General features: G+C 46.3%; 1 protein-coding gene across 6 annotated transcripts in view; it reads right to left on the bottom strand.

The window, feature by feature from the left end:
- Positions 1–25280, bottom strand: part of LOC140430984 (PHD finger protein 21A-like) — a 594207-nt gene that overhangs the window by 87152 nt on the left and 481775 nt on the right. For all 6 annotated transcript variants that reach the window (XM_072518844.1, XM_072518847.1, XM_072518843.1 and 3 more), the window contains 4 exons: positions 23137–23232; positions 20035–20086; positions 12575–12654; positions 12186–12246 (listed from right to left, as the gene is read on the bottom strand). In XM_072518844.1, the coding sequence (XP_072374945.1) occupies positions 12186–12246; positions 12575–12654; positions 20035–20086; positions 23137–23232 (289 nt within the window). The remainder of the gene's footprint in view (positions 1–12185; positions 12247–12574; positions 12655–20034; positions 20087–23136; positions 23233–25280) is intronic.

The raw sequence follows: 25280 nt of genomic DNA, 5'->3' as shown, positions 1-25280 counted from the left end.
TTGAATGTTTGTGGAAGGGGGAACAATCAAGCGGGTTGCTTTGTCCTGGATGATGTCGAGCTTCTTGAGTGTTGTTGGAGCTGCACTCATCCAGGCAAGTGGAGAGTATTCCACTACACTCTTGGCCCGTGCCTTGTAGATGGTGGACAGGCTTTGGGGGTTCAGGAGATGAGTTACTCGTTGTAGGATTCCTAGCCTTTGACCTGCTCTGGTAGACACATTATTAATATGGCTAGTCCAGTTCAGTTTCTGATCAATGGTAACCCCAGGATGTTGATAGTGGGGGATTCAGCAATACTAATGTCATTGCATGTCAAGGGCTGATGGTTAGATCTCCTCTTGCAGGAGATAGTCTTTGCCTGCCACTTGTGTGGGTCTGGAGTGCTGTCCGTCAGCTCATTATAGGACCATCGACTCCCGTACACCCTGGCACGTCACTGATCCCCTTCTCAGCCTGAAGGGCGGCTGGGTCTTGAGACTGCGTGGCAGCCCCCTACAGATGTGGTGCCGGCTCCAGCCTTCATTGGACTTGATGCCTTCGGCGATGACTGCTCTCCTCGGCAGTGACAAGCAGAACAACTGCAACTTCCGCGGGATCAACAGCAACATTCATGTTTGTATCTGGAAGAATTTGGAGAAGGAGAGAGACCGGCAATCAGTTCTGAATTCCATCCGGGACCCTCAAAATTCCCCAAGCCTCCCCCATCCTTACCATGACTGCACCGCTTTCTCTCAAGTGTCATTCAACGAGCCAATTGTGCTGGCAACCTTCGCCCTGCACACTCACTCTCGGCCAGATCACGGGCCCCTAGACCCCTGCCAGCAACATTAGGGAGGTCTTGCTTAGCTGTTATCCGCTTATCCATACAGTTATCCTTTGGCCGCAAGAGGGTCCACAGTGGTGAAGCTCTGTTCTTTAATCTTTGATTGTTGGCAGCTGCCTCTATGGTGCTGATGTACCTAGAGTATAGATACGCTGTTCAGGCATCAAAAGTTGTAGGACATCTGGTCCTCACATCATCCTCTCATTCAGACCACCCATTCCTGCAAGGAGGCACTTGAAAGTTCAGGGACCGCAAAGTGCTATTGCAACTAACAAGGATAATCGCTCCTTTTAGATAGCCTTCAGCTGTCAAGCTAGAGGCTGTTCACAGTCACAGGGGTGTGAAATGGAATGTGACTACCCAAGTAAAAAGGTAGAAAAGGCGGCAGTCTGCAACATTGAAATCACAGCCTGTTGGAACCTTAAAGGGAGTGGAATGCTTTCATAAGACAGGCTGCAGCATGGCTCTGTCTTAGGAGGGTGTGGTAGGTTAGGCAGGCTGTGTAATGTTCTTTGATTATGATGTTGAATCTTGATGTGGTAGTGTAGACTTGTGGTAGACTTTGCTTTACAACAAAACTATTTATTACTAACACTACTTTGAAGATTATAATATCTAAGATTAATACAGTTGGAAATAATGGTCTAACACTAACTTACACAAAGATACTACAGAGCTACCCTAATGTGCGACGGCTATCAGCTCCTTACTAATACCTTCTCCTGGAACATGTGTGTGTCTGGGTCACATGTCTGCATACTCACACTAGGTGGTGGTCGGATGCTGGAACTACAACAGTTATACATATATTATTATTTACATAAAGATGATAATACAGATGACAATCTACTTACCATCAGAGGCTGCAGCTATGGTTGGCTCTGTTATGCATCTCCACAGTATTTAAAGATGGCTTGAATGTCTCACTTAGACAACCCCTGACCTGGCCCTATTCATCCCCCCCAGTACAACCCCAGCTCCTTTGATGCCCCCCCACACCCCCAGTCCCTCACAGCACTGGGGCATTGGCTACAATGCCGTTGAGCATCATGGACAGGGCTACTCACATCCTCGTTTCCCCTCCGTACTCATTTCGCCAAGTCCCACTTTTTGTAGAGGGGTACTAAACGACACCCACGTGACTACTCGATGGGAGGGGCGGGTGACTTCCGGAGAGGTCGCTGCATTCGACTTTAATCTCATTAATGAAATTAAAATGAATGAAAATTAGTTTCAATCAGGTTCACTCCCTTTCTGGGCGAGATCCTGATCATGCCATCGGGAACAGGCCGGAAGAATGGAAAACTGTCTGGCACATGGCACAAATCCAGTTTTTGGCCTCTCCTGCTATTCACCCACTATAACGGGGTCCGCGCCAGGCGCAAGACGGTTGGAAAATAGAATTATGAGTTATAAAAATGTATTTGTGGGGAAAACACATTTTGGAGAAGATGTTATATAACTTGACAAATCAAGTATGCATGCATTTACTTATCCCACTAGGTTACATTTTCACCGGTACACTGCGTACGGGCAGAGAAATGCAACCATTATTTCTGGATTTAGATCTTGTTTAACAGCTGGATCGGCAGTTCAAAGAGCACAGTCCAATAATGCAAGTAAATAGAGTCTTACATGAAGAATATCGATTCCCCACGTCAAAATTCAACCACCTTAAAACTATCAATAAAATTTTAAAAATTAGATTTAACTGTACAACTTTCACAGTACAGACAGATAAATGGCCGTTGTGGAAAACCCATTGTGTTCTTAATTTGTACTTCACACAAATCTTCAGTCAGTGAAAATGTGAATTGTTCTCTGTTATGGTATAGATACCAACGTTCGAGCGTTTTTCAATATTTTCAATATTTACTATGTCCCAAATTGGAATTCTATTTTACAGCACTGAAAGCTAGAAACATTGAAAAAAACATCCATTTCCCAATAAGTAACAAGTCTCACAATTAAAAAGTAATTAAGATATCATAAAGCACACTATGCATGACTGCACGTATCACTCTAAACAAAAATACTTAGTTGAAAATAGAGCACCAGTTGATATATTTTAGCGGCAGCATATTATTCCTGAACATCTATTCTGAAAGAGTACCAAACATCAGGACCATCTGAAATGGAATGGAGTTTAGCAATCACGTACAACTAGAAAGCTCTCACCCTGGCATTTTAAAAAACCAATCCAGAATGCAATGTGAGAAAGCCACTTTCAACTTCTATAAATGTAATCACAACTTAGTGCATAAACGCAAGTGTTCCGTAAGTAGAATGCTCTGGATTCAGAAATGTGGTATATGAGGTATTGTTGATATCAATTGGGAAATGGTAGCACAGTTCGCAAACCTTGTATAAAAGCATTCCTGAACTAGTCACTGAGAAGTGCACAAAGAGGTTGTAGCTAGGGCTTAAAATTAAAATGGTGGTGGGGGAAGAGGGTTTAGGTGAAAAATCAGTAAGAAAAGTCAAGACAGTGTAACAATTTGTTGAAAGGTAAGAAGAGTATGACAGCAAGGGACAAAAGGTAATAGTGCAGTGAATAAGGTCAAATCAGGGTAAAAAGCTAAAAAGTTATATTTAAAATTACATCATCTGAATGCAAGAAGCATTCACAACAAGAAAAATGAATTAATGGCAAAAAGAGAGATAAATGAGCAACTATGGAGACATGGTTAATATTCCAAGGTACTTGAAATTTAAAAAAAAAAGAAAAAATGGAAAAATGGGATGACAAGAGGAACATTACAACAGAAGTTAGAAAAGATCATGGTTCAGAACAGTGTGAATTAGAATCTATTTATTGTGAAGTCAGACATGAAAAATGAGATTAAACATCTATCATTTCTTTATTTCCCATTAAGATATCTCCATGTCAGCACCTCAGGGACCCACATTTTACTTTTGGATATCAGATGGGAATACTTTATAAGCTCCTCAACAGCAGCTGTAGTGTTGGACAGTATTCAACAACATAGAAAAGGAGCTTAAATTTGCTAGACAAATTAACGGCAACAGGACAGGGTACAATCCATGTTCCAGCCGAGTTTGGCACAGGGTGTGCCTCTTCGCGTCACTAAAAAGTCATGGCACTATGCCATGATTTGGTGAATAAATGCCAAGGCCCTGCCATTGGGCAGAGAACTGAAAAAGCAGAAGACGCAGAAGCAAAAGGAGGAGGAGAAGGGAGAGGAGCAAACAGCGGCGCGGAGGCAGAAGCAGCCGCCGGCGCGGGTGCAGAAGTAGCCGGTGGCAGGGGGCAGAAGCAGCCGGGGTGTCCGACTAAGGAAATCAAGGGATCTGTGGATCGGTTAAGAAAGTCAAGGTCGAAGATCAGCCATTAGCTTACTATAATGTGGAGCAGGCATGATGGCCTAAAAGGAATCATAGAATTTACAGTGCAGGAGGCAGCCAGTCGGCCCATTGTGTCTGCACCGGCCCTTGGAAAGAGCACCCCACTTAAGTCCATGCCTCCACCCTATCCCTGAAACCCAGTAACCCCATCTAACCTTTTGGACACTAAGGGTAATTTAGCATGGCCAATCCACCTACCCTGCACGTCTTTGGACTGTGGGAGGAAATCGGAGAACCCGGAGGAAACCCACGCAGACACGGGGAGAAAGTGCAGGCAATCACCCAAGCCCGGAATTGAACCCAGGTCCCTGGAGCTATGAGGCAGCAATGCTAACCACGGTGCCAACTTCCACCCCAGGCCTACTTCTGTTCCAATTTATTTAATTTTCAAGAAGTCGAACAGTAATTTTGCCTCTTGATTTCCCTTCTGAGAGATGTCAGCACATCCCCCCCTCACCATAACTGAGAAGGGAATTGCGGAGAACCCAGTGTCAAAGAATAGTAAAACCCCAAACAGTACATTGCTGTAGTGTTCCCATTCTTCCCTCCTCCTCAAACCAAAAAGAGACAGAGAGCTAGAGAGAGGCTTAGATCATTTTTTATGGCTTAGAGGGGGGGGGGGGGGGGGGGGGGTGCTGCTGAGCGGATGCAGTAAAGGTGGCTTTCCTCCAGGAACTCAGAAAAATTGCATTTTTAACGTGAAAATAGACCGCCAAACCTGCTGAACCCCAACCCCGTCCAAAGGGAGCAGCAACCACCGAGAAATGACTTGACAATAACTCAGGACCCGAAGGGTTGCCAGAGTCAATCAAAGCCTGGAGAGGAGAAACGGAGTGATGGGGAACTCGAGGAGTCAGAGCCGGCCACATCCAAGCGAGCTGGGCCGCGGGAGCCAGACTGGACTATCTACCGATAAGCGAGTAGATGGACCTCATGACCCAGGAGCTCCAGAAACAGAGATGCCATCAAGCTGGAAATGATGGAGACAGTGAAGGCAGCGGTTGCGGATGCCCTGGCCTCCTTCAAGATGGTGTTGGAGAAAACAGAGTGCCAAGTTGATGCACAGGAGGCAACAATCAGTGACATAGAAAAAGTGGCGAACGACCAAAGTGACCGAATCGCCGCCCTGGAAACAAAAGTGGCAAGGTTGGTGGTGACCCAAGGGGGACTGAAGGAGAAGTTTGACGACGAGGAGAACCGGTCGCACGTCCAGTATCTCCGTATATTGGACCTATCGGAGGGCATCGGGAGCAGAAGCCCCACAGAACATGTCGTCCAGATGCTGGGTAACCTGGTCGGAAGGGAGAGCTTCCCCAAACCCCCGGAGGCAGACAGAGCCCATAGGTCATTCTGGCCAAAACCTAAAGCGAGAAAGCAGCCAAGAGCAGTAATAGCGAAGCTGCACCAATACCAGGATCGGGAGAAGATCCTGAACTGGGCAAGGTACACTCTGCTCTGCCAGTGGGAAGGCCATTCAATCCAAGACATTGGGGCAAACCTGGCCAAGCGCCCCACTGAACTGAACACAGCCAAGGAGGCCTTGTACAAGAGTGGGGTGGGGTTTGGAATGCTGCGCCTGGACAAACTGTGGGTAACCTTCTGAGGCGGACACGTTTGTGTGCAGACATGAGCTGGGAAGGCAGCAGAAACAGTGCCAACAGTGACGATTAACTCTATTTGCCCCCCCACATCAGGGCAGTCATTTGGAACGTCAGGGGACTTAACGGCCCGGCGAAAAGATCCAGAGTCTTCACCCATCTGAAAAGTCTGAGGGCCGATGTGATCTTCCTCTAGGAGACACATCTGAGGGAGAAGGACCAACTGCAGGTAAGGAAGAACTGGGTGGGTCAGACGTACCAATCGTGGGTGGCACAATGGTTAGCATTGCTTCCTCACGGCGCCAAGAACCCGGGTACAATCCCGGCCCGGGTCACTGTCTGTGTGGAGTTTGCACATTCTCCGTGTCTGCGTGGGTCCCACCCCCATACCCAAAGATGTGCAGAGTAGGTGAATTGGCCACGCTAAATTGCCCCTCAATTGGAAACAAAAATTGGGTACTTTAAATTTATTAAATAAAGACGTACTGATCATGTTATGGGACAAGAGCTGGGGTGTGTGGCCGTACTACTGAATAAGAGGACAGCATTCACTGTGACAAAGATGGTTATGTATTCGGGGGATGGTATGTCATGGTTAGTGGTGCTCGGAAGGAGTGGTACTCGTGAACGTTTACTCTCCCAACTGGGACGACATGGAATTCATAAAGAAAACCATGGTAGAAATCCCCAACATATATACAAACCGACTCTTCATGGGCGGGATGGGGGGGTGGGGGGGTGTGTGTACTTTAACTGTGTGCGGGACCCATAGACAGACAGATCCAGCCGCAAATCGGGGAAACCAACGAATATTGTAAAGGTTCTGAGCACCTTCAAGGAGCATGAAATGAAATTAAATGAAAATCGCTTATTGTCACAAGTAGGCTTCAAATGAAGTTACTGTGAAAAGCCACTAGTCGCCACATTCCGGCGCCTGTTCGGGGAGGCTCTTACAGGAATTGAACCGTGCTGCTGGCCTGCCTTGGTCTGCTTTCAAAGCCAGTGATTTAGCTCTGTGCTAAACAGCCTCTAAACAGCATAATGGGGCAGTGGACCCATGGAGGTTCTTGCACCCAGGGCAGAAGGAATTTTCCTTTTACTCCCAAATCCACTGGGTCTACTCGAGGATTGATGTCTTTGAAGTGGAGAAATCGTTGCTTCCAGGTGTAGTGGAGCAGAATACTTCCATGTGTGGGGGTGCGTGTGCGTGGGTGTGTGTATGTGTGCAGGGTGTTTGCGTGTATGTGCGCGAGAGGGTGTGTGTGGGAGTGAGGAGGTGTGAGAGTGGGTGTGGGGGTGTGTATGTGTGTGGGAGGGGTGAGGGGGGGGGAAATGTGTGTGTGCAGTGGGGTGGGGGGGGGGAAGGAGTGTGTGTACGGCCTGTGTATATGTGTGTGAGGTGTGTGTGTGTGTGCAGGGTAGATGGGTGTGTTTGTGAGGGGTGGATGGGCGTGTGTGTGTGTGTGTGAGGGGTGTGTGAGAGAGGGGGGGGTGAGGGGGGTGTGTGTGAAGGGGGTGTGTGTGAAGGGGGGGTGTGAGGTGGGGTGTGAGGGGGGTGCGTGTGATTGAGGGATGTGTGTGTGTGCGTGTGAGGAGTGTGTGTGCGCGAGGAGTGTGTGTGTGTGAGGGGTGTGTGTGAGGGGTGTGTGTGAGGGGTGTGTGTGTGTGTGTGAGGGGTGTGTGTGTGAGGGGTGTGTGAGTGAATGGGGTGTGTGAGAGAATGGGGTGTGTGTGAAAGGGGTGTGTGTGTGAGGGGTGTGTGTGTGAGGGGTGTGTGTGTGTGTGTGTGAGGGGTGTGTGTGTGTGAGGGGTGTGTGAGGGTGTGTGTGTGAGGGTGTGTGTGTGAGGGTGTGTGTGTGAGGGTGTGTGTGTGTGAGGGGTGTGTCAGGTGTGTGAGGGGTGGGCGTGTGTGAGGGGTGTGTATGTGAGGGGTGTGTGTGTGAGAGGTGTGTGTGTGAGGGGTGTGAGGGGTGTGTGTGTGAGGGGTGTGTGTGGTGTGTCAGGGGTGTGAGGGGTGTGTCAGGGGCGTGCGTGTGTGTCAGGGGCGTGCGTGTGTGTCAGGGGGGTGCGTGTGATTGAGGGATGTGTGTGTGCGCGTGTGTGAGGAGTGTGTGTGCGCGAGGAGTGTGTGTGTGTGAGGGGTGTGTGTGAGGGGTGTGTGTGTGTGTGTGAGGGGTGTGTGTGTGAGGGGTGTGTGAGTGAATGGGGTGTGTGAGAGAATGGGGTGTGTGTGAAAGGGGTGTGTGTGTGAGGGGTGTGTGTGTGAGGGGTGTGTGTGTGTGTGTGTGAGGGGTGTGTGTGTGTGTGAGGGGTGTGTGAGGGTGTGTGTGTGAGGGTGTGTGTGTGTGAGGGGTGTGTCAGGTGTGTGAGGGGTGGGCGTGTGTGAGGGGTGTGTATGTGAGGGGTGTGTGTGTGAGAGGTGTGTGTGTGAGGGGTGTGAGGGGTGTGTGTGTGAGGGGTGTGTGTGGTGTGTCAGGGGTGTGAGGGGTGTGTCAGGGGCGTGCGTGTGTGTCAGGGGCGTGCGTGTGTGTCAGGGGGGTGCGTGTGATTGAGGGATGTGTGTGTGTGCGTGTGTGAGGAGTGTGTGTGCGCGAGGAGTGTGTGTGTGTGAGGGGTGTGTGTGAGGGGTGTGTGTGTGTGTGTGAGGGGTGTGTGTGTGAGGGGTGTGTGAGTGAATGGGGTGTGTGAGAGAATGGGGTGTGTGTGAAAGGGGTGTGTGTGTGAGGGGTGTGTGTGTGAGGGGTGTGTGTGTGAGGGGTGTGTGTGTGAGGGGTGTGTGTGTGTGTGAGGGGTGTGTGAGGGTGTGTGTGTGAGGGTGTGTGTGTGAGGGTGTGTGTGTGAGGGTGTGTGTGTGTGAGGGGTGTGTCAGGTGTGTGAGGGGTGGGCGTGTGTGAGGGGTGTGTATGTGAGGGATGTGTGTGTGAGGGGTGTGTGTGTGAGGGGTGTGTATGTGAGGGATGTGTGTGTGAGGGGTGTGAGGGGTGTGTGTGTGAGGGGTGTGTGTGTGAGGGGTGTGTGTGTGAGGGGTGTGAGGGGTGTGTGTGTGAGGGGTGTGAGGGGTGTGTGTGTGAGGGGTGTGAGGGGTGTGTGTGTGAGGGGTGTGAGGGGTGTGTCAGGGGTGTGAGGGGTGTGTCAGGGGCGTGCGTGTGTGTCAGGGTCGTGAGTGTGTGTCAGGGGCGTGCGTGTGTGTCAGGGGCGTGCGTGTGTGTCACGGGCGTGCGTGTGTGTCAGGGGCGTGCGTGTGTGTCAGGGGCGTGCGTGTGTGTCAGGGGCGTGCGTGTGTGTCAGGGGAGTGCGTGTGTGTCAGGGGCGTGCGTGTGTGTCAGGGGCGTGCGTGTGTGTCAGGGGCGTGCGTGTGTGTCAGGGGCGTGCGTGTGTGTCAGGGGCGTGCGTGTGTGTCAGGGGCGTGCGTGTGTGTCAGGGGCGTGCGTGTGTGTCAGGGGCGTGCGTGTGTGTCAGGGGCGTGCGTGTGTGTCAGGGGCGTGCGTGTGTGTCAGGGGCGTGCGTGTGTGTCAGGGGCGTGCGTGTGTGTCAGGGGCGTGCGTGTGTGTCAGGGGCGTGCGTGTGTGTCAGGGGCGTGCGTGTGTGTCAGGGGCGTGCGTGTGTGTCAGGGGCGTGCGTGTGTGTCAGGGGCGTGCGTGTGTGTCAGGGGCGTGCGTGTGTGTCAGGGGCGTGCGTGTGTGTCAGGGGCGTGCGTGTGTGTCAGGGGCGTGCGTGTGTGTCAGGGGCGTGCGTGTGTGTCAGGGGCGTGCGTGTGTGTCAGGGGCGTGCGTGTGTGTCAGGGGCGTGCGTGTGTGTCAGGGGCGTGCGTGTGTGTCAGGGGCGTGCGTGTGTGTCAGGGGCGTGCGTGAGTGAGGGGCGTGCGTGAGTGAGGGGCGTGCGTGTGCGAGGGGTGTGCGTGTGCGGGGTGTGCGTGAGTGAGGGGTGTGCGTGAGTGAGGGGTGTGCGTGTGTGAGGGGTGTGCGTGTGTGAGGGGTGTACGTGTGTGAGGGGTGTGCGTGTGTGAGGGGTGTGCGTGTGTGAGGGGTGTGCGTGTGTGAGGGGTGTGCGTGTGTGAGGGGTGTGCGTGTGTGAGGGGTGTGCGTGTGTGAGGGGTGTGCGTGTGTGAGGGGTGTGCGTGTGAGGGGTGCGTGTGTGTGAGGGTGTGTGTGTGGGAGAGCGGTGTGTGTGTGGGAGAGCGGTGTGTGTGAGAGGGGTGTGTGTGTGTGGGTGTGAGGGTGTGTGGGTGTGGGTGTGTGGGGGGTGTGTGTGAGGGTGTGTGTGTGAGGGTGTGTTTGTGTGTGTGAGGGTGTGTGTGTGAGTGTGTGAGGGTGTGTGTGTGTGTGTGTGAGGGTGTGTGTGTGTGAGGGGTGTGTATAAAGAGAGTGTGTGTGTGTGAGTGTGTGTGTGAGGGGTGTGTGTGAGGGGCGTGTGTGAGGGGCGTGTGTGAGGGGCGTGTGTGAGGGGCGTGTGTGAGGGGCGTGTGTGAGGGGTGTGTGTGAGGGGTGTGTGTGAGGGGTGTGTGTGAGGGGTGTGTGTGAGGGGTGTGTGTGAGGGGTGTGTGTGGGGGGGGAGGTGGGTGTGTGCACGTGGTATATGTGTGAGGGGTGTATGTGTGTACAGGGGATGGGTGTGTGTGCAGGTGTCTGTGTTTTTGAGGGGGGTGTGAAAGGGTGGGTCCCTGTGTGTGTGTGAAAGGGTGTGTGAGAGAGGGGGGTTCCTGAATGCCGGTGTGTATGTGGGGGTGGGGTGCGTCCATGTGTGTGGGGGAGGGGTGTATGCATGTGTGAAGTGGGTGTGTGCATGTGTGTGTAGTGGGTGGGCGTGTGTGCGTGTGGTGGGCGTGTGTGTGTGTGTGTGTGTGGTGGGTGGACGGGTGTGCGTGTGTGTGTGGGGGGGGTTTTGTGTGCGTCTGTGTGAGTACGGGGATGGGAAGAGTGGGCGAGGCTGGAGGAGAGCTCCTGCTCAGGGACATCCCTCTGAGCTCTAGTCACAACCGCACTCCCATCCCTCCTGGCCAAAGGAGGAGCCCAGTGGTAGTAGCCACGCTCCGAACGTGGTACCAAATGGCACAACAAATAGGCCTAACCAAAATGTCCACCATGGCCCCTATCTGCAACAACCATAGGTTCACTCCCGCAATAATGGACACCACCTCCGAAAGGTGGAGACAGGACAAAGGAACTGTGATGGTTAGGGAGATGTATACAGACGATAAGAGTAGCGGTCTTGGCGGTACTGATGGAGAGGTTCCAACTACCAAGAGCGAACAACGTGCGACACATTCAAGTCAAAATGTCCTCTGCAAAGAAACAATGATGTACCCCCAGCTACCAGGATACTCACCAGTAAAAAGGCGACCTAGGGGAGGGGAACTGTAGGGACACATATGGGCAACATGCTGGAGGAGGTACCCCCCCCGTCCCCGACGAGACAAGGAAAAATTGGGAGGAGGAACTAGGTAGGCATAGTGATGGGGACGACAACGACTCTGGATTGAAGCACTGCACAGGGCGAACTTCGCCTCCACGTGCGCAGGGCTGAGCCCAACGCAGCTAAAGATGGTGCACAGAGCGCACCTGACCAGAACTCGAATGAGCAGGTTCTTCCCGGAGGTGGCGGACAAATGCGAACCATGCCAGGGAGGCTCGGCCGCTTTGAAAGCAGACCAAGGCAGGCCAGCAGCACGGTTCAATTCCCGAACAGGCGCCGGAATGTGGCGACTAGGGTCTTTTCACAGTAACTTCATTGAAGCCTACTCATGACAATAAGCGATTTCATTTCATTTCAAATGTACCTGAGGATGCTGAAGGAAGGATGTACATTATACAGAGGTACTGCCATAACCTTCCAATCCTCCAGAGAACTGCAGAACTGACCAGAAACTGAACAGAAAATTGATCAGAAACTGATCTGGACCAGCCATATAAATACTATCGCTACTACAGCAGGTCAAAGACGAGGAACCCTGAGGCGACGAACTCACCTCCCGACTCCCCAAAGCCTGTGCTGTCCACCATCTACAAGGTACAAGTCACAAGTGTAATGGAATATTCTCCACTTGCCTAGATGAGTGCAGCTCCAACGACGTTCAAGAAGCTTGACACCGTCCAGGAAAAAGAAACCCACTCGATTGCAAACCTTTTCAGATTCATTCAATCCCTCCACCACTGACACACAAGAGCAGCAGCAGTGTGTACCGTCTACAAGAAGCACTGCAGGAACTCACCAAGGTACCTTTGGCAGCACCTTTCAAATCCATGACCACTATCATCTAGAAGGAAAAGATCAGCAGATACCTGGAAACACCACCACCTGGAGGTTTCCCTCCAAGTCACTCACCAGCTTAGCATACACTTGTTTTACAAGAACATCCAAATATACGCTTGTTTTACCAGAAGTTACTTATGACCTTTACCTCTTCTCCGTGTCCCAGGTTGCACAGGGCTGTTCAGGTAAGTTACTGCAGACTTTTTGCGCTATAGTAAGACACAAAAATAAATATGCACATAGTGAAAAATCTCAGCTACAAACAATAAAATAACCGTCATCTCATGGGATACAGTCTTCTTTGCCTACTAACCCCGACACCGCGTGTGTTTGGTTTCCTTTTATTCTGGAATCATGGGCACAAAGTAAAATCCAATATTGTTTCAGGAAGTATAATCATCAGTAATACTGTCCTCAATTCACACACCCAAAATACAAATGCAACTGGAAACTATAATTTGGAAATTTTATTCCAGGTAGCAATGTAGTTACAAGAGCTTTCGTTATAAATGTATCAAATACTCTTTAAGCTAATACCTCTGGTTCAAAGATTGCTCCGCTGTACACTGGATTTGCCGTTGTTCGTCGTTTCCTTTCTTGCCTCTTGCTTTGGATTTCTGTTTAAAATCAAAGTTAATAGGACACACTGGATTACTTCAAGATATATTTGCATATCAATGCATTTACTCTGTGCTTTAAACATTTTTTTTAAGAGTACCCAATTCTTTTTTTTCTCCAATTAAGGGGCAATTTAGCGTGACCAATCCACCTAACCTGTACATCTTTGGGTTGTGTGTGGAGAATGTTTGTACAGCATGCAAGAAACAATACTTTTCACTGTATACTAACACGTGACAATAATAAATCAAATCAAATCAAAACAAATCAAATCAAAGAATGTGGATGTAAACCCAGCTCACGGCATGCTATCCAAAATTCTATTAAGTAATACCAGTTCCTGTGTCTCATCATTCACGAAGAACGTGTAACATAACCTGACCCCAACACCGGTTATTAATTTGCTTGCTGCAACTCGATTGATGCAGTTCTATTTTTCCTCCCTTCCTGTAGAAATCACTTCATTTCCAACTGCTACCTTGCTGTGCCCATGGTGACTGAAGGCATCCCTTTCCACTGGCTAAGTTTTGCAATTCAAAGTAATTATTTTTGAAAGAAAATATAAGGGCCTAGAGTTACTGCTTAATTGTGTTGATTTTCTCAGTCCAGTTCGTCTGAAATTGGAAAACTAGTACATAAGATTGCAAATTTTATATATTTTTGAATTCATTTATGGGCTGTGGGCATTGCTGGCTAGGCCAGCATTTATTGTGCATCCCCAAATTCCCTCGAGAAGGTGGTGATGGAATGTTTTCTTGAACCGCTGCAGTTCCTGTGGTGAATGTACACCCACAATGCTATTAGGGAGTTCCAGGATTTTGACTCAAAGAAGTGAAGGAATGGCAATATATTTCCAAGTAAGGGTAGTGAGTAGCTTGGAGGAGAAATTCCAGGTGGTGGTGTTCCCGTGTCAGCTGCTCTTGTCCTAGATTGTAGCAGTTGTGGGTTTGGAAGGTGCTGCTTGAGGAGCCTTGTTCGTAGGCAGTGTAGAGAATGTTTGTGGAAGCGGTGCCAATCATGTGAGTTGCTTTGTCCTGGGTGGTATGTACAAACAGAAATCAAAATTCTAAGATACAATGGTGGCTGTTAAGTAATGGGTTAAGAGACATTCCAATTAGTTGTCTCATTTATGTTAAGTATCCAATAATTGACACTGCTGTGTAAAGGGGCATCAGGTGGCCTTTGTGTCACGTGATGTGAAGATTGAGTTTTGTGCAGAGTCTGTTAAAGTGAAATAAAGGTGTTTGTAAAAAGGAGCAGTACCTTTGACTCTTTATACAACAGTAGCTAAACGTCTAACAAATGGTAGCAGAGGATGGTTGCTGTGCAAATGTGAAGGGTTGAAAGATACAACTTTTCCAGACCAAACCAAGGAGTGAGTGAGAAAAAAAAGATATGTGGCTGAACCTAGGATAAAGATGGCTGGATAAGACTACCCCCCCCCCTTATTTTCTGAAAGGGGATCGTACGACCAATGGAGAAGTGCAGTAGTTATGTGGACTAAGGTAACTGCCTTGGGAAAGAGAAAACAAGGTATGGCATTGGCTCTTTCTCTACCTTATGACAGTAAAATCCGGGGCAAAGTGTTTTTTGAGCCGGACTCAGAAAAAGGTCTGGAGGCTCTATTACATTGTATGGATAAGATTTATAAAAAGGATGACTTGTTACGTGCATCTGAAGCATGGTTGGATTTTGATAGGTTCTGGAAAATAGAGGATTTCTCCAAGGAAGACTATATAATGGGATTTGGCAGACTATATAAAAGGCTGTAGAAACACAACCTGGAATTTCCACAGTCTGTGTTGGCCTTTAAATTACTTGACTGTGCTAGGAGTGAGCAACATGGGTAGGTTCCTGGTTTTGACAGGAGTTCAGTTTGCAGATAAGGATACCTTATTCGATCAGATGGCAGAATCTTTAAAAAGGTTTCTGGGGAAACATTCGATTCTGATGGCTCAGATTACATAAATAGGTCAGTCTGCAATAAAGCAGAATATGGAAGATACACTACTAACAGGATGGCGAAATTGCACGGCTACAAACAGGTTCCAAGACTATAGAAGGAGATCAGAACCCGGAAGTTATGCAGACAGAAACCCAGTTAGAACCTACAATAGGAAGATGAACCCCCAAAATGCCCAGGGTATGATAAATCGATGTTTTCGATGTGACTCTCAATACCATTATGCTTTCAACTGTCCAACACGTTATAATAGAGTGTTTGAAGCGACACATGACACGGAAGAGTCACAAGAGGAAAAGGATAGTGACCAGAAAGAAGGCATTGTCCTATTAACAAGCAGTTTTATGCCGGTAATGAGGATGTTGGTTGTAGAATCCTTCAATTGTGCTGTACTGGACAGTGCCTGCGCATCTAGTGTGTGTGGAATTGATTGGTTAATATGTTACCTGGACTCCTTGAATGCTGACAATCGTAACAAGGTTAAGGAATTTAAAAGTTCCACAAGTTTCAGGTTTGGGGATCTAAATACTCTGAAGTCGCTGAAAAGAGTGGTGGTCCCTTGCAATATTGCCGGAGTGAATCATTTCATTAGCACGGATGTTGTATCAAGTGAGATACTTTTGCTTCTAGCAGACCGTCGAAGAAGAAAGCATACATGAAGCTGGATATGGAACAGAATAAGGCAATAGTTTTTGGAAAGACAGTGGACTTACAATTTACACAGTCGGGACACTATTGTATTCCATTACTGACATATAATATTTCAAGTACAGTTGTTAAGGATGTGTTAATGGCAGTTGAAAATGGGACTTCAGCTGATAAAAAGCTTGTTGTATTAAAACTGCAAAGGCAATTTGCGCATCCGTCTCCTTGGAGGCTGAAAAATTTATGAAAGGATGCAGGGGTAAGGAATGAACTAAACTGATAGAACAGGTTAGTGAACGCTGTGAAGTTTGTAGGAAGTACAGAAGGACACCAGCACAACCGATAGTAACCCTACCTTTGGCCAGAGATTTTAACAACATTGTGGCCATGGACCTTAAGATCTGGGATAAAGCCAATAATATATTTATTTAGCATTTTATAGATCTAGCAACCAGATTTAGTCAATCAACGATTGTACGAAGTAAAGAAAAGAGAGTAATTCTGGATCAAATCGTGGAAAAATGGATTGGGACTGGAATTGGCCCACCGGCAAAATTTCTTACGGACAATGGGGGAGAATTTGCTCATGATGAGTTTAGGGATATGTGTGAAAATGTGAATATCACAGTTAAGAATACGGCTGCGGAAAGCCATTTAGTAATGGTGTGTGTGAAAGAAACCATGCGGTAATAGATGACATGCTCCGGAAAAGTTTGGCAATTAGACCAAACTACAAGCTAAATTCAGCTTTAGCATGGGCGGTACATGCAAAGAATTCATTGCAGATGGTTGGGGGCTATAGTCCCTATCAATTAGTGTTTGGTAGAAATCCTAACATTCCGTCCATTTTAGATGACCAGCCTCCAGCTTGGGAAGGGACTACAAATAGCTCCAACTTTGCTGAGCATTTAAATGCATTACATAGCAGTAGGAAAGCTTTTTTGGAAGCAGAAGTCTCTGAAAGAATTCGCAGAGCTTTAAGACATAATGTACGGCCATCAAATACAGTTTTTCAACAAGGAGACATAGTGTACTATAAGAGAGACAATTTTAATGAATGGAAAGGCCCAGGGAAGTTCATTGGCATAGATGGCAAAACAACTATTTTGCAACATGGCAATCAAACTGTTAGGGTACATTCATCAAGGATAATGGGTACAGATTACAAATTTTCAAATTTAGACAGACATGACAAGGAACCAGAGTCATCTGGTACGCACGTGTACAGAACTTTGAGGACCAATTAACTGACAGGGTTTCTGTAGAGGAACACAACACTTCTGATGAATTAGAACAGGCCATTTTTCCGAAAGGACAACTGCCAATGTTGGTACAAAAGTGACATACTTGCCTGAAGGGTCTAGTCAATGGAAGGATGCAACTGTTATTAGTAGAGCAGGGAAGGCCACTGGAAAGTATAAACATTGGTTGAATGTACAGCATTCAGGGGAAGGAGTCAAGACAATGGATTGGGAACATGAAGTTCAAAAATAGAGGGCACAGAAACGCAGTGCCAGTTCAGACAGTACATCGGATAGTGAAAAGGTCTGCAGGTATAGAAAGGACATCCCACAGCAGAAGGGAAAGATCAAGCAGTAGCAGTACAGAACGAGATACCAGGCGGGAGAGGGGACGAAGTTTATCAAGATCTCGGAACATGAGTAAGACTACGAATACTAATAGGAGTAGAAGCCCACATGCACGTGAGATTTTGGTGGCTTCCAATAAATTAGATGAAAAAGTTATCAAAGGTGCCAAACAGAAAGAACTGCATAGTTGGAGTGAATTTGGGGTATACATGGAAGTACCGGATAGGGGACAAAGAGCTCTATCCCACAGATGGATTTGCACGGAAAAGGTTCTTCCAGATGGAACTTATAAGGCAAAGGCTAGGCTTGTGGCAAGGGGATTTGAAGAAAACTTAGGAGATCAGGATTTAAGGGTAGATTCACCTGCGGCAGGAAGGGTTATTTTAAAGATCTTCTTGGCTCTATTAGCCACAAAGGCATGGAAATGCAAATCTATAGATATAAAAGCTGCCTTTTTGCAGGGGCATCAGCTCCAGATAGACATTTTTCTCCATCCTCCTTAAGAGGCAGCTAACACAGAAGGGGTACTCTGGAAGTTGAACAAATGTGTACATGGATTAAATGATGTGTCTAGTCTGGTATTTTTCGGTAAGGTCAGTTTTGTTAAAGTTAGGCTGTTGCCAGTTGAAAGCAGATCCGGCAGTGTTTTACTGGCAATATAAAGGAAATCTTTCTGGCATCTTTATGATGCACGTTGATGATTTTTTGTGGGGTGGGACTAGTGATTTTGAAGCTATTGTAATCTTTGGTTTGAGGAAAGAATTCAGGTGCACTTAAATATATTGGACTGGAAATCGGATAGACTAAGTTAGGGGCAACTTTACGTCAGTAATCTTATTTGGAAAGCATCAGCCCAATAGCAATTAGTCGTGGCCGGGTTTCACAAAAAGACACAATGGTTTCAAAGATGGAAAAAGAGCAACTGCCAAGTTTAATTGGGCAACTGAATTGGTTAGGTAGACAGACTAGACCGGACATGGATTTTGATGTCTTAGAGTATAATAAGAGCAAATAGAGTGTTGACCAAACTAAAAATGAGTGTGTTTTGAGGTTCCCGGTTTTAGGTGACCGTAGGCACTTGAAACTCAGTTTATAGTGATGCGTCCTATGCAAATTTATGTGATGGGGTTCCAATCGCAGGAGGTTTTATAATTTTCCTTTTGAGGAACAATGGTAAATGTTGCCCTCTTGTATGAGAAACAATGAAAATAAGGAGAGTGGTCAAAAGCACTTTGGCTGCTGAGATGTTCAGCCTTGTAGAGGCGGTGGATATGGATATCTCCGATATTGACAGATATTTTGGGATTAGGGGATTTGGGTAATATACCTATTGACTGTCACATTGACAATAAATCCCTGTGGGAAAATGTGCACTCTACAAAAAGTGTCAATGAAAAAAGGTTAAGGATAGACATCGCAAGTTTGAAGCAGATATTGGACAGAGGGGAAATAGCAAAAATTAAATGGGTCGACAGTAGCTATCAATCGTCAGACTGTTTTACAAAAAGAGGGGCCAGTTCACAGAAACTTTTGGATATTGTTAATGAAGGGCGCCTGTTTCTGTGACTGTTTTTTTTCTTCCAATAAAAAAGAACAAAAAGGGGGGAAATTGCGTGGTTTTCTTTGAGTTTCTTGTAATTTTGTTTTCACCTAATAATTTTTTCTTCTCCAAGGTAGGGGAGACTGTTAAGTAATGAGTTAAGAGACATTCCAATTAGTTGTCTCATTTATGTTAAGTATCCAATAATTCACAATGATATGCAAACGGGCTTCAGGTGGCCTTTGTGTCAGCTGCTCTTGTCCTAGATTGTAGCAGTTGTGGGTTTGGAAGGTGCTACTTGAGGAGCCTTGTTCGTAGGCAGTGTAGAGAATGTTTGTGGAAGCGGTGCCAATCATGTGAGCTGCTTTGTCCTGGATGGTATGTACAAACAGAAATCAAAATTCTAAGATACAATGGTGGCTGTTATGTAATGGGTTAAGAGACATTCCAATTAGTTGTCTCATTTATGTTAAGTATCCAATAATTGACACTGATATATAAAGGGGCTTCAGGTGGTCTTTGTGTCACGTGATGTGAAGATTGAGTTTTGTGCAGAGTCTGTTGAAGTGAAATAAAGGTGTTTGTAAAAAGGAGCAGGAATTTGTATATATAAATGATTGAGGAAAATGTAACTGGTCTATTAGTAAGTTTGCAGACGACACAAAGGTTGGTGGAATTGCGGATAGCGATGAGGACTGTCAGAGGATACAGCAGGATTTAGATCGTTTGGAGACTTGGGCGGAGAGATGGCAGATGGAGTTTAATCCGGACAAATGTGAGGTAATGCATTTTGGAAGGTCTAATGCAGGATGGGAATATACAGTGAATGGTAGAACCCTCAAGAGAATTGACAGTCAGAGAGATCGAGGTGTACAGGTCCACAGGTCACCGAAAGGGACAACACAGGTGGAGAAGGTAGTCAAGAAGGCATATGGCATGCTTGGCTTCATTGGCCTGGGCACTGAGTATAAAAATTGGCAAGTCATGTTGCAGCTGTATAGGACCTTAGTTAGGCCACACTTGTAGTATAGTGTTCAATTCTGCTTGCCACAGCACCAGAAGGATGTGGAGGCTTTAGAGAGGGTGCAGAAGAGATTTATCAGGATGTTGCCTGGTATGGAGGGCATTAGCTATGATGAGAGGTTGGATAAACTCAGTTTGTTCTCACTGAAATGACGGAGGTTGAGGGGCGACCTGATAGAGGTCTACAAAAGTATGAGGAACATAGAAAGAGTGGACAGTCAGAGACTTTTTCCCAGTGTAGAGGGGTCAATTACTAGAGGGCATAGGTTTAAGGTGAGAGGGGCAAGGTTTAGAGGAGATGTACAAGGCAAGTTGTTTTACACAGATGGTAGTGGGTGCCTGGAACTCGCTGCCGGAGGAGGTGGTGGAAGCAGGGACGATAGTGACGTTTAAGGGGCATCTTGACAAATACATGAATAGAATGGTAATAGAGGGTTATGGACCCCGGAAGTGCAGAAGATTTTAGTTTAGACGAGCAGCATGGTTAGCACAGGCTTGGAGGGCCGAAGGGCCTGTTCCTGTGCTGTACTTTTCTTTGTTCTTTGTTCTCTCTTTGTACCTTTGACTCTTTATACAACAGCAGCTAAACGTCTAACAGAGGCAAAAACTAATTTCTTACCTTCAAGGTGATCATGTGTAACCAACCCCAGAGAAACCATGAAAGCAACTTTCTGTACAAAAATGAAACAAAAATACAACAGTACCTAATTAAAGAACATTATTGACAAGTTTTTATACCAACTTTTATTTGCAAGTTGGTGAAAAAGCAGAATTTCTAATAAATTAATATGGATCATTTTATTCTGCACCCAAGAGTCTAGTCTCCTCAAAAAAACAAACTTTGACCCCAGTGCCCTTGAAGATTACCTTCCCATCTAACCTCGCTTGTTTTTCCAAAACACAAATTCCCATCTTTCCAAGAACTCTGTTTGAATCCCTCCAATCAGGTTTCCACCTTAACAAAGCACCTAAACAGCTCTTATCAAAGTCACAAATGACATCCTAGTGACAGAAGTAAACTTTTCCTCCTTGTCCTCTCCACACCATCCTCCCCCAACACCTCTTCACTGTAATCCAGCCACATGGGACCTCTCTCACCCGATTCCATTCTTGTCCATTGAATCGTAGTTAGAGAATCAGTTGCAATGGCTTCTCTTCCTGCTTCTACACTTTTACTTCTGGTGCCATCTCAAGAACCTGTCCTTAGCCTTCTCCTATTTTTCACTTACATGCTGCTTCCTTGGTGACATTATACACAGAGTTATTCAAGTGAATGCTTACAATATCCAACCTCACCTCATCATCACCTCTCCCAAATCCTTCACCATTGGTAAATTATTAAACTGCTTCTCTGACATCCAGTACTGGATGAGCAGAAATCTCCTCCAATTACATATCGGAGAGACAGAAGACAATGTTTCTGGTCAAAATAGCCTATTTCCAACTTAGCAACATTTTCCAACTTTGTCCATCTTAGCTCATTTGATGGTGAAATTCTCATTCATGCCTTTGGCATTTCTAGACTCGATTATTTCAGCACTCTTAACTAGTCTCCTACATTCTACATTTCGTAAACTTGAAGTCATCCAAAGCTTTACTCATCGAGTCTCAACTCGCAGCAAGTCCCATTCGCCTATCACCCCTCTGCTCGCTGACCTAAATTGGTTCTCAGTCAAGCAACATCTTGACTTTAAGATTCTCATTCTTGATTTCAAATCTCCGCATTGCATGCCCCCATTTGTCATCGCTTCCACCAATGGTGGCCATGCCACTTGTTGCCTAGGCCCCATGCTCTAGAATTCCTTTCCTCCACCTCTCCACTTGGCTTTACTCCATTAACACACTCCTTCAAATCTCACTCTTTTGCTAAGCTTCTGGTCAACTGACCCAAAATCTCCATATGTGTCTTGTTATCATACTTTGTTCTATAATGCTCTCATGAAGCACCATGGGATATTTTATATAAGATGAAGCACCATGGGATATATAAATATAAGCTGATGTGTGTTGGCAATCATTTAAGTTAATATATTTTGCTTAGGACTTTAATTTTAAAAATTAATAAAGCAACTCAGAATTAAGACTGTAAGGAAGCAGTGCTGTGAAATACACATTAAGTTCAAATCCTTACTCTAAATAATTCACTATTATGAAATGAATGAAATGAAAATCGCTTATTGTCACAAGTAGGCTTCAATGAAGTTACTGTGAAAAGCCCCTAGTCGCCACATTCCGACGCTTGTTCGGGGAGGCTGGTACGGGAATTGAACCGTGCTGCTGGCCTGCTTTAAAAGCCAATGATTTAGCCCAGTGCAGCTACTATGTTCCATAACCAATTCTAACTCACTCCTCAGCTCAGCAATACATTCTATCCACATCAAAAATAAATGTTTCTGCTATGGGGTTTTACCCTGTTACATCCATTTTACAAAGTCACAAGAGGGCATTTAAAAAAAAAGTAAAATATATCTTTAATTATGGTTTAACGAGTCTTGTTCTTGGAAATTACCCACTTTAAATGTGTTGCAAAATATCTTGGACCTTATTATTAATTACCTGTCAAATTCACTTCCTCAGTTGTTTTGGAACAAGTTTGTATTGCATTGATACAATAATATAAGTAAAACCAATTATATATAGTTTATATAGTTATATCAGGTCAGTATCTCATTGTTGCTTGTGGGAGCTTGCTGTGCCAAACTTATTTGCTGCATTTCTCAATATGACAATAGTGTAAACTTTAAAAGTACTTCATTAGCTTTAAAGGTCATGAACGATGCTATTAAAAATATAAGCTCTTTTTCAACAGTAAGAAAGATCAAAGTAATTGTTTAAAAAGTCTGGGCATCAATGTGTGTCTTCAATAGAACAAACACACTTACCCAAGAGGACGACTGATGACATGGTCTGCAACACCAGATGCAATGGCCAAACGGAAACACATGCAGATGGGAATGGTGTGCACAATACCACATAACTAGTGCAAATTAGTGCGTTCTATTATAATGGGACTGACGTGCTAAAGCAACTGAGTGAACTTCCAACAAAAGTCCAAGAAGCCCATATTAAAATATGAACAATAATTTTATTTCTGGGAACTCTCTCCTTGATATAGGGCCAAACTTCCTCATTATCCCAGTCCGTCTTCTGAAGCCAATGTCTGAAAGGGAATGTCATCTGCAATGCATTCTTGCAACAGAATGACAGCATTTCATGGATGACCAGTCCTTCACTGGTTGCGGTGATTCACATCTCACTCTCAACATAACAAATGCTACATATTTGGAGTGCTGAAAAAATACTTATGACCACATATTACCATCTAGTGCCCAAGCTGCAGCATAGACTCATAACTTAGATGGAGGCTATTTGGCCCATCTTGCCTGGGAAAGGTTCTCTGAAAGAAGTATTCAATTAGAACGACTCCCCCTGCTGCTTTCCCAAAGCCCTGCAATGTTTTTCTTTCCAACTCTACAGTATATTCAATTTCCTTTACAAAGTTATTTCTCAATCTGTTTCCTCTACCCTTCAGACAGTGAAATCAGTCCCAGTTGCTCTACACTGTATAATATCTGTATTCATACATTTCACATAGATTTTAGAATAATTATTTTAACTACATTGGAAGAATTATTCAAGTACATCAGTTTTGTTTTATTTTGAATTCTAATTCAATAATCAGCAACTAGAAATTACATCATCAACCACAGTATTACAATACCTCTGGGTTCTCTTCTCTTTTGGGTTTAGGTGGAACTGGAGAATTCGGACAACTGTCATTCGGTCTTTCTTCCCACTCTACCTGAAGTTTGATAGTCTAGTATGACATGGAAAAATACACGTGAGCAGCTAATTACTTAATATTCCAGCAATGTGGAATATGTAAGAAACTACAGAGAGCCGTGAACACTGATGCCCAGTCCATCACACATACCCGCCTCCCATCCATTGACTCTGTCTGCACCTCCCGCTGCCTTGGGAAAGCAGGCAGCATATTCAAGGATCCCTCCCACCCAACTTATTCACTCTTCCAACTTCTTGCATCGGGCAGGAGATACAAAAGTCTGAACACGCACTAACAGATTCAAAAACAGCTTCTTCCCGCTGTTACCAGATTCCGAAACGACCCTCTTATGGACTGATCTGATCTCTTCACACATTCTCTACTCATACATTCCTGTATGCTTCACCTGATGCCTGTGTCTATGTATTTACATTGTGTATTTTATGTTTGGCCTATGTATTTTCTTTTCATGTATGGAATGATCTGTCTGAACGCAGAACTATACTTTTCACTGTACCTCGATACACGTGATAATAAACAAATCCAATCCAAAAGCATATATCTGAGGTATGAAGTTTTTGCTCAGACCATCTAAATTGATATAAATTAAAATATAGAAAATAGGAAAACTAAATTTGATCGAACTCCTAGATGTGTTACCATGCTTAAGAATAAAACCACCTGAAGAATAAAGCCATCCATTGTCCTACCAGTCAATACTTGTTTCCTAAAATGTGAAAACAAATTGTGGATATCACCCTGTCACAACTAATGATAACTTATGAAACATGCATGTTGGTATCGTTTTGTGTCTTTCAGGTGGAGTTGACAACTATCTGAAACTGATAGCAACTTCAGGATGTGCAGACTATTACAAAAATTACAGTTAGTCTGTCACTTTAGCTTCCAATGAAGACTGCACTGTGGTCTCCCCACTGAAATCAGTGAAAACCTCAACTTTCCTGCCCCCAACATTGTAATTTGAAGTGCATTAAAAGTTACAACTTGGACTTCCGGTTGCGGCTATGCCTAGGTAGGTCGCACGTTCGGCAGCTCCCGCCGGGAACAGACTTTTGGGCTCTTCAGAGGGGCCCCAACGGCAATTGTTCGACGGCTTCCAGAGTGGGAAGGTGACAGCAAGGTCCCCCCGACATTATATGGATTGGACCAGGAGTGGAGCGGTTAAAAAAGTGATCCTGGTGCAGCAAAAAGTGCGCGGGAGGAAAAGCAAGATGGCGGCGGGTGGCGACCAAGCAGCGTGGGCGCAATGGTCGCAGGAGCAGCAGGAGTTTCTTAAACGCTGCTTTGTGGAGCTGAGGACAGAAATGCTGGCGCCAATGAAGGCGGCGATTGAGAAGCTTGTGGAGACCCAGAAGGCCCAAGGGGCGGCGATCCGGGAGGTGCGGCAAAAAGCTTCGGAGAACGAGGACAAGATCTTGGGCCTGGCGGTGAAGGTGGAGGTGCACGAGGCGCTGCACAAGAGGTGGGCGGAAAAATTCGAGGACCTGGATAATAGGTCGAGGAAGAAGAATCTTCGGATTCTGGGTCTCCCTGAAGGAGTAGAGGGGCCCGATGCCGGGACATATATGAGCACGATGCTCAATTCGCTGATGGGCGCGGGAGCTTTCCCGAGGCCCCTGGAGCTGGATGGGGGCTCATCGGGTCCTGGCAAGGAGACCCAAAGCCAACGAGCCGCCAAGGGCTGTAGTGGTGAGGTTCCACCGCTTTATGGACAGAGAATGTGTCCTGAGATGGGCCAAAAAAGAACGGAGCAGCAGGTGGGAGAACACGGAGATTCGAATTTATCAGGACTGGAGTGCGGAGGTGGCTACGAAGAGGGCTGGTTTCAACCGGGCTAAGGCGGTGCTCCATCGGAGGGGGGTGAAGTTCGGGATGCTGCAGCCAGCAAAATTGTGGGTCACGTTCCAAGATCGGCACCACTATTTTGAAACGCCTGATGAGGCATGGAACTTTATACAGACTAAAAAGTTGGACTCAAAATGAGGGTTTGTCGTGGGGGGATGTTTATCGTGTTTGGGGAATGTTCTTTTTGTTTGAGTGCTGGGTGGGGATGGGTGAAT

This window comes from Scyliorhinus torazame, chromosome 10, assembly GCF_047496885.1.
Source record: "Scyliorhinus torazame isolate Kashiwa2021f chromosome 10, sScyTor2.1, whole genome shotgun sequence".
In the NCBI taxonomy this organism is placed as follows: Eukaryota; Metazoa; Chordata; class Chondrichthyes; order Carcharhiniformes; family Scyliorhinidae; genus Scyliorhinus; species Scyliorhinus torazame.
This window is presented reverse-complemented; position numbering and strand designations above follow the sequence as displayed.